This window comes from Phoca vitulina, unplaced genomic scaffold, assembly GCF_004348235.1.
Source record: "Phoca vitulina isolate PV1807 unplaced genomic scaffold, GSC_HSeal_1.0 scaffold4, whole genome shotgun sequence".
Lineage (NCBI taxonomy): Eukaryota > Metazoa > Chordata > Mammalia > Carnivora > Phocidae > Phoca > Phoca vitulina.
This window is the reverse complement of record NW_022589707.1, coordinates 12,157,201-12,174,467: the sequence shown is the minus strand read 5'-3', so window position 1 is coordinate 12,174,467 and position 17,267 is coordinate 12,157,201. Positions and strand designations below refer to the sequence as shown.

General features: G+C 40.3%; 1 protein-coding gene across 1 annotated transcript in view; it reads left to right on the top strand.

The window, feature by feature from the left end:
- The window catches only part of EXOC4 (exocyst complex component 4), a 731,914-nt gene that overhangs the window by 662,995 nt on the left and 51,652 nt on the right, over positions 1 to 17,267 (top strand). The window contains exons 15-17 of the mRNA XM_032401540.1: positions 2,689 to 2,830; positions 12,176 to 12,354; positions 15,164 to 15,323. Of these exons, the coding sequence (XP_032257431.1) occupies positions 2,689 to 2,830; positions 12,176 to 12,354; positions 15,164 to 15,323 (481 nt within the window). The remainder of the gene's footprint in view (positions 1 to 2,688; positions 2,831 to 12,175; positions 12,355 to 15,163; positions 15,324 to 17,267) is intronic.

The window sequence follows — 17,267 nt, the reverse complement described above, 5'->3', positions numbered from 1 at the left end:
TAGATTACAGTCAAGCGAAATGTGCAATGTGCTACTTTTCTAACCTCCTTTTACCTCACTCATTCCAAGTTTTATCTTGACTCTTTATCTTCCATTAACTCGGATTTTTTTTTTTTTTTAACTTTCTCGGTGGAATTTGTCCAGAATGTCTTTGATAGAGTTTAGGAGATTGGTATGACTTTGAACCTTAAGCCATGAGTCTGCTGTCTTCGGGGCTGATTTCTGCCCCTCATCACTGGCACATAAAGAGCTCTCAAACCACAGTATCATTCAACAGCAGAGTCCAGGGGCTCTAACATGCTTTGAAGTATTAGAATAGTGTTACTTAGAGTTGCTTTCATCTGGCCTGCCAGACGAAAACATTATGAAGGCAGTGATCTCGCCTTGCAATCCTACAAGCTGGGCAGTGTTAACCCCGGAGAGGGGGAGCCATGCCACATATCCACTCTCCTGCCAATGGAGTTAGGGAGCCTCTTGAATGATGCCAAGGCTGGTAGGAATTTTAAATCTACACTGTTACATTTCATTCTTTTTTTTTTTTTTTTTAAGATTGTATTTATTTATTTGACAGAGAGAGAGAGACAGCGAGAGAGGGAACACAAGCAGGGGGAGTGGGAGAGGGAGAAGCAGGCTTCCCGCTGAGCAGGGAGCCCGATGCAGGGCTCGATCCCAGGACCCGGGATCATGACCTGAGCCAAAGGCAGTCGCTTAACCAACTGAGCCACCCAGGCGCCCCTGTTACATTTCATTCTTCCTTACAGATCAGTTCCCTTGGCCCGAATTTGTTTGGTTTTTGTTTAATCTTTGCCATAAATCTTAATTTATTCAAGCCTGGTTTCCCAGAGGAGAACTTGGCCTTATGAGGCTGGACTGTCTTTCTAGGCCCTTCCCTGGGCTTAGCAAAGTCCAGAAACAGATGCAGCTCTGAAAGCCTGTGGCTGTAGACTCTGCTGCAGCCACCTGTGACTCTACCCTGCAAGGTGAACCCCTCCTGAGCTAGTCAGTGATGCTTAGCCAGATCTCACGTGCCCTAAGTGCCCTTCTTCCAAAAGACTCTGCATTCTCTGACAGAAGAATTTCCAGGTGGAAAAGCAAAAAATACTGATGATGGAATTATCTTTTAAGTACCGTGTCGCTATAATTAAGCTTAAGACTCTTAACCTGGACAAATCACATGCTAAAGAATAATAATAAGTGCTTATTATTTGTATTAATATTAAGTGAGGTTGATATGATGTTATTCTATGTGTTTTACCCACATTAACCCATTTAATGCTCCCCAAAACCCCATGGGGTAGGTAGTGTTATCTCCATTTTACAGTGAGAAACTGAGGCAGACATAATTTAAGCATTTAGCTCTTGGTCACATAATGAGTAAGTAGTGGAGACAGGATTCAAAGCCAGTCTTGGAAATTCTAGAGTCCTAAAAGAATTTGAAATTGCCAAATTAAGTGTTGGTGATCTTTGAGAAATTGTGGGGAACTAGATATGCAACAGAAGCCTAGATATAAATATAGTTCACATTTTTGCTATTCAGTATTTTCCTGAAGAAAATGTCCAAGTGCCTTAAATATTTTATCAGTTACTTGGTAGAGATACAGAAGGTAGCTCTGTCAGATTTTCCAAAAAGACCTTTGGGGGCTTTGAGCTGACTGTAAGCTCTGTATGAGTTAAAGTAGAATACAGCACACTCTTCTAACCCCCCTTCCCCCTCCAAGATTTCAGGCTTATGTGCAAGCAGCATAGCATCTAGAACAAGGGAGTTGATCATTCTCTCTAGACAGCACAGACCTACTCTGTAGTATTTATTATGTTTGGCCCTGAGTGCCACATTTCAAGGGAGACAGAGAACAATTGGAATGGTTTTGTTGGCAAATTATGAGAATTGTAAAATAATTCACTCTGATTATATGAATAGCTGAAAAACTGGGGTTAGTTAGCTTGGAAAAGGGAAGACTTCAAGGAAGCCAAAAGACATGATATCTTCAATACTGGAAGTGCTAACACATATGAGAATGATTGCAAAGCTGCTAGAATCAGAGACAGTGATTAGAAATTAATGGCAACAGTGGGGCACCTGGGTGGCTCAGTCGTTAAGCGTCTGCCTTCAGCTCAGGTCATGATCCCAGGGTCCTGGGATCGAGCCCCGCATCAGGCTCCCTGCTCAGCGGGAAGCCTGCTTCTCCCTTTCCCACTCCCACTGCTTGTGTTCCCTCTCTCGCTATGTCTCTCTCTAAATAAATAAAATCTTAAAAAAAAAAAAAAAAGAAATTAATGGCAACAGATATCAGTAGATATAGATGGTCACATCTTTCAGAGATGGAATAGGCTGCCTTAAGAGGTATTGAGTTTTCTTTCACAAACATTCATGTGAGTATGCAAGCAGAAGCACAGCAACCACTGGAAGATGTACAAGAGACGCAAGTGTAGACCACATGGTCGGGCTGGATTCCTGTTAAGGTCGCTTCCAAAGCTGAGGTTCTGTTCTATTAACCTGTGAATTGGTTGAAGACAATCAGTGTTGAATCAAGTACAGAAATAGTCTACCATGTCTTGGACGTCTAATGCTGCCTACACCAGCATTAGCCAAATTGGTAAAAACGTGATGAGCAACAAAGTAAGATGTCATTTCAAACAAACCTATAGGCATCTAGTTCAGTGACTGGTGTTTTCTTCTTCTCCTTTCAGTGCTGTCTCCTGCTCAAGAGAGCCATGTGACCATGGATCTGCCCCCAGTGTCGGAGCAGATCATGCAGACGCTGAGTGAACTTGCCAAATCTTTCCAGGATATGGCTGACCGCTGCTTGCTTGTCCTGCATCTGGAAGTCAGGTATGACACAGCCAAGCCCAAGACTGCAATTGAAATGCACAGTGGGTCATCTATCACTTGCTTCTTTCTGAAGACTAGCCCCGTAACTTTTGATTCCTATTATTGATGTCCTTTTTTTTTTTTTTTACACTGAATGTGATTTTTAGTGTTAATCACTGTAAAAGTTTTTAAGCACGTGCTATATCGTAAATATGGTGATTCAGAGTTTGCATGGCCTGTGACATCAGAATGATCTGGATTTGAAGGTCTCTACCAGCTAGCTAGGCCACCTTAAGTCAGTTAATCTCCCTTTAATAATCCTGTTTTCTCATTGTAAAAATAAAACAATAATTCCTAACTTACAGAGTTTGTAAATGATATAATAAATAATTAGTACAGTGCCTGCCACAAAATAAATGCTCAAAATGTGGTAGCTTTGTGATTATGGTGACTTTATGGTCACTGACGTTTTTACGAACGTACCCTGCTAATCAGTAAGGGAGTATACAGATGCAAGAGCCATGACCCCTTCCTTCAAGAACTTAAGACCCAAGAAGAGATTACGTTAAATCATAATTCAGGACAACAGTTGCAAAGATGCCATATTCTTGGACTCTTGTTCCTTCCCCTGAAGTGTAGAACATTCTTAGCTTTGGTGGCCTCTCTTATCACACCTATGGAAATGGTAGAAAGAAAAGACTGGGAAGTTTTCAATCGTTTGTTCGTTCAATAAACATTTACTGAGTGCCCTCTTTGTGCTAGGCAGTGTGCTAGGAATTGGGATACAGCAGTGAAAAAATGACTCAAGGGCCCTGCTCTCGTGGAGCTACATTCTAATGGGGGGGAAACAGCCAATGAATGAACAAAAAAAATAATTTCACATAAGTACAACTAACAAAATAAAATAACATAATGAAATGAAGCAGTGCTGTCCAGTAGAACTATAAAGTGAGCTATATATTCAAACCATATAGATAATTGAAATTTTCTAAGTCACATTTGAAAAAGTAGAAGGGAACACATAAATTATGATATATTTTATCTAACCCAGTAACGCCAAAATACTATCATTTCAGCATGTAACTAATGTAAAAATTACTGATGAGCTATTGTGCATTTTTTTGTGTACTAAGCCTTTCAAATCTGCATATTTTACACTTACAGCACATTGAAATTCAGACTGGTCCCATCTCCAGTGCTCAATAGCCACACGTGGCTAGTGCTATCATTCTGGACATGGCAGAGAGTAGCTGGGGTTGACTACAAAGGGGTATTGGCTTTTTTGTTTTTTAGATAGTGTGGTCAAAGAAAATGTGACATGGTAACAAGAAGGAACCATGTGTACGAAGACCTAGAAGAAGAGAATTTCAGACAGAGAGGGCAACACACCAAGGTCCCGAGACAATCAAGCTTGGCAGTGTTGAGGAATGGAGGAGAGTCAGGGTGACTGGAGCACTGTGAACAAGGAGGTGAGGAGGAGTGCCAGGATACGGAAAGAGGCAGGCTGGGGCCTGACCATGTGTGGTCGTGAAGCCTGGCACATTATCGTGACCCGCAGACCAAGCGACTAGTTCAGATTTCATTCTAAGGGCATTGAGAAGACATAGAAAGGTTTTAAGCAAGGGAGAGAGCTTCATCCATCCATTCACTCATTCATTCATATTCATTTTCATTTTTTTTTAAGATTTTATTTATTTATTTGACAGAGAGAGCACAAGCAGGGGGAGAGGAAGATGCAGACTCCCAGCTTAGCTGCCCGATGCAGGGCTCAATCCCAGAACCCTGGGATCATGACCGTAGTCTAAGGCAGACACTTAACTGACTGAGCCACCCAGGCGCCCCTCATTTTCATTTTTAAAAGAGCACTTTAGCTGTTGTTTGGAAAAGGAATTGTAAGAAGGCATGTGAATGGAAGCCTAGTGACCGTTGAGACCAGTTATGAGCACCAGAGTGGCAGAGGGTGGACATGTGAGAAGAGTTGGTTTGAGATATATTCCAAAAGTAGAGCTGATGAAATGTGTTGATCAGTTGTATTGGGCACAGGGGCTGGCGGCCGCGAAAGAAAGCACTCAGGAAAACCACTAGCTTTGGAGCCAGGGTAACTCTGTGGTGCTGGGGCCCTTAACTGAGGTGAGAAAGTCTACGTGAGGAGAAGGGTTGGGGGAGGGGTGGAAATTAAGACTTCCATCTTGGAGACGGTTAGTTTGAGATGCTTACTAGACCTCTAGGTAGCAAGGTCAAACAGACAGCTGGTGGATATAGACTTTTAGAACTTTAGGATCAGAAAATTCAAGATCAGAAAGTGTATAGGAATACATCTTCTATATTGCCATGAGACATTAAAGTTCAGAGAGCATTTTGTTTTTTCTTTTGGAGTCTTCACTAGATTGAGGTTTTAAAAATGTAAATAGGGTTTTGGTTCATGTCTGGGCTCCAGTTAGAACTTGGAAATCTTTCAGGTGTGCTCAGGCAAAGCATCATTGATCATGTATTGTGGATGTCATTTCTTGTGTATGCCTCGTGCTCTTTTCGTTCTTCATTATCTTGTCCTACAAGTTACTTCTTAATTGCTTGTGAGCGGCTTGTGAGTAGAGTAAGAGAAGAAGCATTGCATGTTTGAAATGTTTTACTCAGCCTCATTTCTGATCATATTTCTTACATGCAGCTGTCCAGAAAGAAAGGCTCTTCCTCTATGTTCCCTGATTTGTTTTACAATAATTTTTAGATTTGTTTTCTGTTTACGTACAAGCTGACAGTGAAATAAATCAGGTGATTTCTCTGAGTAGATAAATGCAATAGACAGAAACAAAAGCAAAAATCAGTAACATTCTGATGCCTCTGTTCCCCGGGTTGCACAGAAAAGCAAGGGCACACCAAATTAATTACTATCACAGATCCTGGAATTTATGCTATGGATTGTGTTGGGAACACAAAGTGTTCCACATTCAGAACTAGCCGCTTGTAGTGTTGTTAATTCCCAGTGGGAGATTTTCAACACTTTTGAGTAAGTCTTTTAAATCTTTAACCTCTATTCTGCCCTTTTTATTTTTGCATGTCATGACGGTACTATTCTTAATGCTGAACATACTTTAGTCATTATTTATTAACTTTACAAGAAACCATTCATTGCGATAACACCCATTGCTGTATCTCCTTCAGCAATCATTTAAACACAGAAAAAGATCGTTGTAAGAATGAATAACAAAAAGCACTGAGTTTTAGAGTCCTGGATGCAGAATTTTCTTCCCTTGACTTTCGCTAAAAGCACTAAACATGTTTATTGTTTCTAAATTAAATTCCCCCACCTTCTCGTATCACATGGTTTCAACATTCAGGTTGCTTTCTTATGAATATGCTCCATACTGTCTTTGTTCCTTTTAAAGTATGGTAGATAAAACTAGGCAGAGAGCTCCATGGATGGCTCAGGAAATGAATATTGACATACTTCATTCATTCCTTGTCACAGTAACAAGCACTTGTGTGTGTGTATGTGTGTGTGTGTTCATACAGTTGATAATACAAAATGAACAAAGCACATCACTAGCATATCAGTAACATCAGTAACACTGTACTATAGTAATGCCAAAGTAAAGAGAGTGCTGAGCACGCCCCGTATCCACAGTGGGTGACGATAGGAGAGACCATTGGCTCCTAGAAGGCAGGAATCAGGTGTGCCTTGTTTATTACTCGGCCCCGGAACCTGGAACAGTCTTGCTCAGTAATAGGTGCTCAATAAAAACCTGAATGCTTCTTGAGAGTTATCTGGTTTGAAATCAAACCCAGACAAAATAAGTGCTGTTTGTCCAAACAAAACCTGTTGCTCTTAAAGGAAATGAGTTGGTTTGGAGACTCTGTTTTCACACAGCGGTCCGCTCCATGTATCTAGGAAGTACGGAGGCTGCACAACCAGCGTCATCCTTGTCACCATAATCTCCTAGTGTTTGTTTTGTTCCCATCCTGCCATAAAAGAGAATTAGGACTTAGGCCTTGTCATTCAGGAGCTGGTGCAATGAAGAAGTGGCCGGTTAGGTACTGTCTCTGGTACTTTTACCCCAGAAGCTACTGGAATAAGATAGCACAGATAGACTAGACAAAGAAATGAATGGGGAAAAAATAGTGGGAAATGCTAGCAAGAAGTCCAGAACAACTTCAAATGCCAAAAATTTATCTTATTCACCAAAATACCGTCATGTCTGTAGCCCATATTTTTCTGTAACATTGTTAAAGTTCAAACCAAGAAGTGTTCTCAAATCCAGTAGGTTCTAGGTTGAAGGACCCATCCAAAGAGCATTTGACATTTTACCCATGTCACTGTAGGCCACATTTAACCAACAAGCAGCCTCTTTCCACAGTTTGAAGCATAAGGCAAATGACACTCCCAAGAGATGAAAGACATGGTGAGACCATCAAAAATTGTTGAGGGTTGGTTTTGTTTTGTTTTTTCCTATTTGAACTTTAGAAGAAGAAAATGAAGTTGCCATTTGAGTCCCAAGATGCCAGGAATGTCACCTTTATCAGCTGATTTCTCTCACCATCAGGAGGGCTCTAAGTGGGTTCCACGGCAACCGCCTGTCACCGTTGGGATCCGAAGTGTGTACTTTCTGAAAATCACCCATCCTGCTGTGTAATCAGCAATATTTGCAGAAAACCTTAATGCCAAAGTCATGTTAAGGTCAGCAACAACATGCCAGAATCCAAAAAAAAGAAAACACTTTTTGAATTTGACATTTGCCAGTAACTACTTTAATTTCTTTTTCCTCTCTAAACATTTTGGGAGAGGGAGACAGTACCTTGAAGTAGTCTTACTTCTCTTCCATGCCACTCACTTCAGGATCTTATACGCGCTCACCTCCAATTCCTGAGACTGTCCCAAGTAGTCTCTCTACTTTCAGTTGCTTCCATTCTTCGCCGTCAGTCCATCCTTTACACTCTGCTAGAATGATCTTGCCAAAGCTCCTATCTGATTATATCATTTTCACCTCTTAAAATCCTCCTAAGGCCCCCTATGGCTTCTCAAAGTCCAGAGTCCGTAGTTGACCTCCAAAGCTGATGACGACCTGCCTCCTGCCCATCTCCCCGAGCTCACCTCATGCCTGTCTTCACATGTGATCTGTGTGTACCAAAAGGAACCACTTGTCATTCCTGAAAACCAGCCTTCATTCACACCCTCATGCCTTTGTACATGGTCTTCCCCTTGTCTGGAGTGATGTCATCTGTAATTTACTATAAAAATACTTTAGCATTGATGGCTTGATTTTCTTTTCAGCTAAGAGCTGCTCAGTTTAAATTTCAGCCACAGTCGCAATCAGTTTCCCTAGTCGTGAATCCCACTCCAGGATTGGTCAGCTTTCATGATTATCAGCAAGGTCACATTCCAGAGGGGGCTGCAACCAGTGCAGCTACTGGTGTCTTGATTAACAGTATACACCTTGCCAGTTAGCACAGGAATGCCAGTATGAATTTTTATTGGCGAAATTAGTCATTAATTGATGCAGCTATTAGATGATCACCCATAATGAAAATGAGCTGGTTGTCAAGATTTTTAGATTCCCCTGCATAAGCAGGTTGTAAGAATATAACACATCCTATACAAAACTTAGCTCAAAATGGATCAGGGCGCCTGGGTGTCTCAGTCAGTTAAGCATCTGCCTTTAGGTCATGATCTCAGGGTCCTGGATCGAGCCCCATCGGGCTCCCTGCTCAGCCAGGAGTCTGCTTCTCCCTCTCCCTCTGCCCCTCCCCACCACCCACTTGTGTGCGCACTCTCTCTCTCAAATAAATAAATAAAATCTTAAAAAAAAAAAGATTTAAAAAAATTGAATCATCGATCTAAATATAAAACCTAAAACTTAAAACTTCCAGGAGAAAACTTAGGAAAAAAATCTTTGTGACATTGTTTAGGCCAGGATTTCTTACATATGACCCCAAAAACACCATCCATAAAAGAAAAATATGATAAATTGAAGTTCATCAAAATTAAAAACCATTCTTCAAAAGACATCACTAAGATGAAAAGACAAGCCAAAAAGTGGGAGAAAATATTTGCAAAATGCACATCTAATAAAGGACTTGTATCCAGAACATAGAAAGAACTCTCAAAACTTAAGAAAACAACCCAATAAAAATATTGGGCAAGGGGCGCCTGGGTGGCTCAGTCGTTAAGCGTCTGCCCTCGGCTCAGGTCATGATCCCAGGGTCCTGGGATCGAGCCCCACATTGGGCTCCCTGCTCAGCGGAAAGCTTGCTTCTCCCTCTCCCACTCCCCCTGCTTGTGTTCCCTCTCTCGCTGTGTCTCTCTCTGTCAAATAAATAAATAAAATCTTTAAAAATATATATATATAGGGCAAGAATTATGAACACAAAGGTATATGGATGGCAAATAAGCACATGAAAATATGCCCACCATCATTAATAATTTGATGAGATAATTAATGAATTAATAATTCTCATTATTAGGAAAATGAGAATTAAAACCACAATGGGATACCACTATACATCTGTTAGAATGACTAAAAATAATTTTTTTAAACTAACAAACGCTTGAAGACTTTATGCTAAGTGAAGTAAGTCTGACAAAGACAAATACTGCGTGATATCACTTATATGCAGAATCTAAAAACAAAAAAAGTCAAAATCATAGAAACACAGAATAGAAAAGTAGTGGCTGGGGGTTGGGAGAAACAGAGGTTGGTAAAGGTACAAACTTTCAGCTATAAGATTTGAATAAGGCCTCGGAATCTAATATAAAACATGATGACTTTGGTTGATAACACTATATCATATAATCGAAATTTGCTAAGATGCTAAAAGAGTAGAACTTAAATGTTCTCATTTTAAAAAAAAAAGGATAAATATGTGACGGACGTGTTAAGTAACTAGATTGGGGGAATCCTTCCACACGATATATGTATATCAAATCAAATCATGATGTGTGCTTAAAATGTCTTACAATTTGGGGGCGCCTGGGTGACTCAGTCGGTTAAGTGTCCTACTCTTGATTTCAGCTCAGGTCGTGATCTCAGGGTCATGAGATCAAGCCCCACATCGCGCTCCATGTTCAGCTTGGAGTCTGCTTGTACCTCTCCTTCCCCCTCTGCTCCTCCCCTTGAGCTCTCTCTCTTTAAAAATGAATAAATAAAACCTTTTAAAAAAACTGACAGCAGTAAGTGCTGGTGAGGCTGCACAGCAACCAGAACTCTTGTACGTTGTGGATAGGAAAGCAAAATGGCGTACGTAGCTCCTTTGGAAAACTGTTTGACGGTTTCTTATAAAATTAAAATATACTTACTATATGACCCAGCAATTCCACTTTTACCCATGACAAATGAAAATTTATATTTATATTTACACAAAAACCTGTACATGACGCAGCTTTATTTATAATCACCCAAAACTAGAAACAACCCAGATGTCAACTGGTGAATGGTTAAATTGTAGTATCTCCATACGGCAGGAATCTGCTGATCAGTAACAAGGAACAAACACAACATGAGTAAATCACAAATGCCCTAAGCAGAGTGAAAGAAGCCAAACTCCAAAAGCTACATACTATATGATTCCATTTATATGGCACTCGGACAAGACAAAAGTATAGGAAGCATATATAAATCAGTGGTTGCCAGATCCTTAGGGTATGGGTAGAGGTTGACTGCAAAGAGGCTCAAGGGAATTCTGGGGGTGATGATATTATTCTATAATTTGATTATAGTGGTGATTATACACTGCGTGGATTTGTCAAAGCTCATAGAACTATACACTGAAAAGGGTGAATTTTGCTATTTATAAATTATTTCTCAATAAACCTTACTTAAAAAAAGAAAGATGATAGTCAAGCCTGAAGATACATCATCAGGGCTAATGCCCAAGACTTTTGCAGCCTTTTGTTTAGGAATATTTCCTATTACCTGGTACAGACTGTAAGGGTAACAGAGTTTTGACTCTGAATGTCTTCCTGTCTACCTCTAGTGAACCTTCCATGACATGATCAGACAGAGCACCTAAAACAATAATTAAGACTTCACTGAGTTTATAGTACAGCCTATTTGAACTATGTCTGCCAATGGATGGAGGATTTTGTTTTTGTTTTTGTTTTTTTAAAAATGCCTGTGTGTGTGGTAGAATTATTTGGACTGAAACTTGCTTTTGTTACAGCTTAACACCAAGATTATGGAGTAGCCAATCCTTACCCATCTCAGACTTCTTTGGCAGTTACCAATAACTACCAAAAAGAACCTAAAAAGTGTGCACGGTCAGAATGACTGAGATCATGTCAACACAGGAATGCCCTCCTTCCTCAAGCTCATTCAAATCATCTTATTTACTTAAGTGTCACCCTGTGTTGTGACACCCCATGGCAGACTTCCATGGTTCTCTGGTACATGTGCTTCTGAGTGAGACACTGCCTTCTTTTGGTCTTTTTTTTTTTTTTTTTTGGCCTGCCCCACTAAGCTGTGTGGAGTCTTCCAGGGCACAAATCATGTCTCACATTCCTAAGGCCCAGCACAATTTTATTTTTAAATAAATAAGTAAATTTATTTTGGTGTTTTACTTAAGTAACAGATGAATTACAGTAATAGTGATGATAGCCAACGCTTGCTGGGCACTTGCTCCGTGCAGGCCTGTGCCAGGTGCTTGGCGTTCAGTAGCTCCTCAGAGCACCTGATGAGGTAAGTGTTGTTGCCATCCCAGGTGCACAGGTAAGGAAACCGAGACATAGAGAAAGTAACTCGCCTAAAGCCACGCAGCCAGCAGTTGTTGGAATTGGGAACTGAAACCAAAGGAGTCTCCTTCCAGAGCCAGCTCTTTCGAGCTCTGTGACCTGCGCCTCTCATTTTTGCTACAACAGTATCTGTTGAAAGATAAAATGCTTTTCACACCAGGCATGTAATCCGGTCTTTGAAAGGAATTTTAGAGCTCATTTATTCCTCACCCCCGATGTTTGGATTAAGCAAGCGTGGCTCACAGAACCTGACTTGCTCCATCCAGATCACTCTTCTTCGTTAGATGGCTTTCCAGTGAACAAGCGGAAGAGGACGTAAATATTTATGGGGCCACTGCTGCTTTAAATATTTGGGTGGGGCGCCTGGGTGGCTCAGTTGGTTAAGCGACTGCCTTCGGCTCAGGTCATGATCCTGGAGTCCCGGGATCGAGTCCCACATCGGGCTCCCTGCTCGGCAGGGAGTCTGCTTCTCCGTCTGACCCTCTCATGCTCTCTCTATCTCATTCTCTCTCTCAAATAAATAAATAAAAATCTTTAAAAAAAAATAAATAAATAAATAAATATTTGGGTGGTCTGTCCCAAAAAGATTATTGTTTTCATCGGGAAAATGTATTACTAACTGCTCTGTGCATCTTTGCCTTTTTCAGGGTTCACTGTTTCCACTATCTCATCCCCCTTGCAAAGGAGGGGAACTATGCCATCGTGGCTAATGTGGAAAGTATGGATTATGACCCTCTGGTGGTCAAGCTCAACAAAGACATCAGCGCCATTGAAGAGGCCATGAGTGCCAGCCTTCAGCAGCACAAGTTCCAATATATATTTGAAGGTCAGATCCTGTCTGTGTCCCTAGGATTTGGGGAGGAAGGAAGGGTGAAGGGTTTTTTTTTTTTTTTTTTATTGTTCTCTACTATTGAAGTTCACAACTTGTAGTTGTTTGGGTTTTGTTTTGGTTTGGCTTTTTCTTTTTGGACTAAAGCTGCAATACCTAGTCTCTCTGCGTATGGCTAGGTAGACAACAATATGGCTGCCATCTGCTCCTGGTTGATAAGATTTAATCCAACATAAGGCAGATGGCAGCCTGGCTGCCTCCCTGACATGCCACTCATGAGAGTTGGGTAAATATGTAGAGTGGACCATGAGTTAGCTCAAGAGAAGCTCATAAAAGAAAAAGAAGCACACATACAATGAGAAGAGGACTCCAAAAAGAGATCTCTCGATGACTAAAATTATCAGTGGAAAGGGAGGTTTTCTCTCAAAGAATGCACTATTGTCTGAAAAGAACAGAAACCTCTGATCAGCAGAGATTTTAGGAAGGCTGCATCCATAAATGCCTTGGGGCAGGCAGGCAAGGAAGGGCACGAAAGACAGTTCCATCTAAAGGCATTCACCTTCAAGATTTTGAGATATGTGATGCCAGGCAAATAATTTTTCATGCTGAATTCCTCCCATGGGGGGGACTTTTAGGACTTCAAACTATATTCCCTTCTTTCTTGTTTTGGTTTATTTGTATGTAGGCCTGAGTCCCAGAAGTATCTGTGGTGTCTGTCAGAATTAAAGCGATGATATTAAAAACAATTAAGAAAGTGCATTGTGCAAAGGATTGTAGAACCTGGAGATAGGAAAGAAAGGCTTGGCTATTGCTTGCTTTATTAAACAGTTATGTCCCCGCAAATTTGGACCAAAAAACTGAAAATCCTATTTTCCCATTAAATTATGTCATAAAGATGGAGATATGTTCTGAAAGGAACTATCCCCAAAAGACTTTAGCCAAAAAGTATTAGTGATTAAAAGGTTAACTGTTCTCTCCATGGCACTGAGAATTTAGGGGCCATGTGTATCAACATTCACAGTTCCCAGACTTTCCCTATCATTTACCCAGACATTTCTTAACATCTAATCCTGATGAGTAGCAACATCTTCTTGAAATACGGGTATAACCTCTGATGTAGAAAAGAGATGAAGAAATCATGAATTGGAGACCTTCTGTTTAAAAAACTCTAGCTAGGGCGCCTGGGTGGCTCAGTTGGTTAAGCAACTGCCTTCAGCTTAGGTCATGATTCTGGAGTCCCAGGATTGAGTCCCGCATTGGGCTCCCTGCTCAGCGGGGAGTCTGCTTCTCCCTCTGACCCTCCCCCCTCTCATGCTCTCTCTCATTCTCTCTCTCACAAATAAATAAATAAAATCTTTAAAAAATAAAAATAAAAAAATAAAAAGTTCTAGCTATTTCTCTGTGAATACCACTCTCAAAATTCACAAAGTATAATACTGAATTTCCCAAAGGGTGGGGAATGGGGATGACAGGATCTCAGTCTTCTTTGGTGTGGCAGAAAAGAGCATTTTATCACAGATATTATTTGAAATTGCCAGTGTATAGTAAAAATATAAAGCAGACTTCTACTGGGTTTTATTTTTAATTATTATTACAATCTATTATGTGTACTTATTATATAAATTTACTTTTTTTTTTTCAAGTGGGCTCCATGCCCAGCATGGAGCCCAACACGGGGCTTGAACTCCCAACCCTGAGATCAAGACCTGAGCTGAGATCAAGAGTAGGAAGCTTAACTGACTGAGCCACCCAGGCACCCCTAAATTTACTTATTTAATATATTTATTATTATTCACTATTCTCTACAAACACCCCCCTCATTACCTTCACGTAGGCAGATTGCCTTTTACCATGGTAGAACAAAATTATACCCAGAGTTATGGGCTCAGTAAAATCACACTCAGACTTGACCTAGAGAGATTTTTCACATCAGTCAGTGGCTTTAAATGTAAAATCCATATGTGTGTTTCTTTTTCTTTGAGTAAAAAGCCTCTTACTTCCCTTTTAAGTAGTTGCGCGTACAGGTGAGTTTGTGGTCTAGAAGCAACACTACACGAGTGTAGCTGAGGCAAGAGAGAATGCTCCTCCTCTCCCTTTTCTACCTTCATCCTAGTCAAGGGAAACTCATTTTGCAGACCGAGGGAGTCATGGATCCTGAAGCTCCCCCCGAACCTTCACCACGGAGGCACTATGATTTCAGAAGAGGGAAATCATGAAGACAGTAGGCTGCTTGTGACTAGCCAGATTAGCTTTAGAGTTCCAGGGGAAGCTTTGAAGAATGGTAACCCACATGCATCAATTTCTTACTGACATATTTTTGCTTATTAGGTTCCAAATCAATGTTTGAGCCAAAAAGACACCCCTGTCTTTTTTTGTGGGAGGAAGAGGAAACCAAACAGATCATTGTATTTGCATGTGTTGTTCTATGCTTCCAGAATCTCTTTACAGGAAAAAAAGAGTTCCAATGCTCTTCAATAGTTTATAACAACCTGGCATATTTTCTAAGCCCTTGACATGGTGGCTTGAGGTATATATATATGGCAGTGCTGGAGCAATGGATATGTTGCATAAAGCCTCTCCATTTGTAGCTTTTAGGACAATGTATAAATATTCCAAAACTGTTGTAAGATCAGTGGGTGCAGCAACCCTCAGAGATATGTTTTCTTTGGTCATTTAAATTTGTGGAGGATTTGAAGAAAGAAATCCTTCCAAATTCATGTGTAAATTCATGCAAGGTGACACTAATCTGTCTTCTCTTCCCCCCCCCCCCCCCCCCCCCCGCCACTGCTCTGTGCTGGCCCCTCAGGCCTGGGTCACCTGATCTCCTGCATCCTCATTAATGGTGCCCAGTACTTCAGGCGCATCAGTGAGTCTGGCATCAAGAAGATGTGTAGGAACATCTTTGTCCTGCAGCAGAATTTGACCAACATCACCATGTCGCGGGAGGCAGACCTGGACTTTGCAAGGTAGGAGGAAGGACCAGGCTTGGTCCCTTGTACCAAAGTCAAGATCCCATTGCCTATCAGAATCACTTAGAAAAATGGATTCTTGGCACTTAAAAAGTTAATTTAAGAAAAAATGAAACAATTGGATTTTCATCAGTCTTAGAGAAGGTAATTCTCTACGATTCTATTGGCTGTTTAACCTCCCTTATGCAGGGAGTTTTCCTGTTCTCTAACCTAAGTTCTTCTTACTACAAAACTTCAGTAACTTTCCTATTCTAGAAGTAATATTTGCTCATTGCATAAGATATGTCACATAAAATACAAAAAAAAAAAAAAATCAATAAACATGACTCATAAGCCTTTCATCTGGAGACTATGACATTTGGTGTAATTTCTCTTGGCCTTGTGCCTCCACCATGGATACAAGTGAATTTTCATATTATGCATGCATGTAACTTGTCTTTGTACAAAATTGGAACTACGTTAATGTAATTTTATATTTGTTTAATTGCATTTTCCCGTATCAGTAACATTCTTTGAAAACATTATTTTTCCCAAAGCCACTAATAGTTCTTGAAAGGACAGTTGATCCTTGAATGACATGGGTTTGAACAGTGCAGGTCCACTTACATGCAGATTTTTTTCGTACCTTACTATTAATGTATTTTCTCTTCCTTATTTTCTTAACATTTTCTTTTCTCTAGCTTACTTTCTTATTAGAATACAGTATATAATACATATTCAAAACGTGTTCATCAACTGTTGATGTTATTAGTACAGCATCTGGTCAACAGCAGGCTATTCAGAGTGAAGTTTTGGGGGAGTCAGAAGTTATACATGGATTTGTGATTGTGTGGGAGGTTGACACCCCTACCTTCCCACATTGTTCAGGGGTCCACTTATCACTTTTAATACCTGAACAAATATTCCATGGTATAAGTTAGACATTATTTAATCATTTGCAAATTTGTAAAATTAGGATTTTTTTCCCTTTTTTTCTCTTATAAATAACGTATGTTGAATGTATGTTTTCATGAATCTTTTCCTCATCTCTTCTCTCTTTCCCAGTTGAAATCCTTCTTCTCTTCTTGTTTTCATTGTGGGGACAGTCTCGTTACTCATCATCAGCCATGCTCACCCTTCATGTCCTTAAAGGCTCTTCTTTTAAAGACCACTCTTTCTCTTTCCTAGTTTGCTGATCTCAATTTTTAATGTTTCTTTATAATGTACTTTTTCAAGTTTGAAGGGTTGTTTTATTCTCTCTTCATGTGGTCTCAACACTGTATACTTTACTTAAATCATCAGACCTTTGGTACTTCAATGAAAGCTAAAACAGTTTTGAAGAGGATAGACGATGATTATGGTATCTTGGTATTTTATTGCTGTTTGTACCTTGGTGAATTAGTTCATAAACTCCTTTATGGCTAGGAAGTCTTTTTTTTTTTTTTAAGATTTTATTTATTTATTTAATTGACAGAGAGAGAGCGTGAGAGAGAACACAAGCAAGGGGAGTGGGAGAGGGAGAAGCAGGCTTCCAGCCGAGCAGGGAGCCCGATGCAGGGCTCGATTCCAGGACCCTGGGATCATGACCTGAGCCAAAGGCAGTCGCTTTAACCAACTGAGCCACCCAGGCGCCCCGGAAGTCATTTGTTTTTAATCCCCCAGAATTCTCCTGCCTAACATTTGTACTTCTGTGTCATTTCATTTGATTTTTGGATTCCTCAAGAAGTTCCAGAAAAATTTGAAACAGTTTTTAAGATTTTTCAGGAAATGATGAAATATTACATTACGTTGACAGTTATCAAGACATATATGCTAGGATCTTTGTTTTGATAGCATATAACCATATATCTTCATTTTTAACTTTTCTTCTCCAATCTATCCCCCCATTTGTTGTTCCATTGCTACCCTGTTCCTCTGCTTCTCTGTCCTCCTTCCCTGTCTTATTCTTCCTTTGTGCATGTG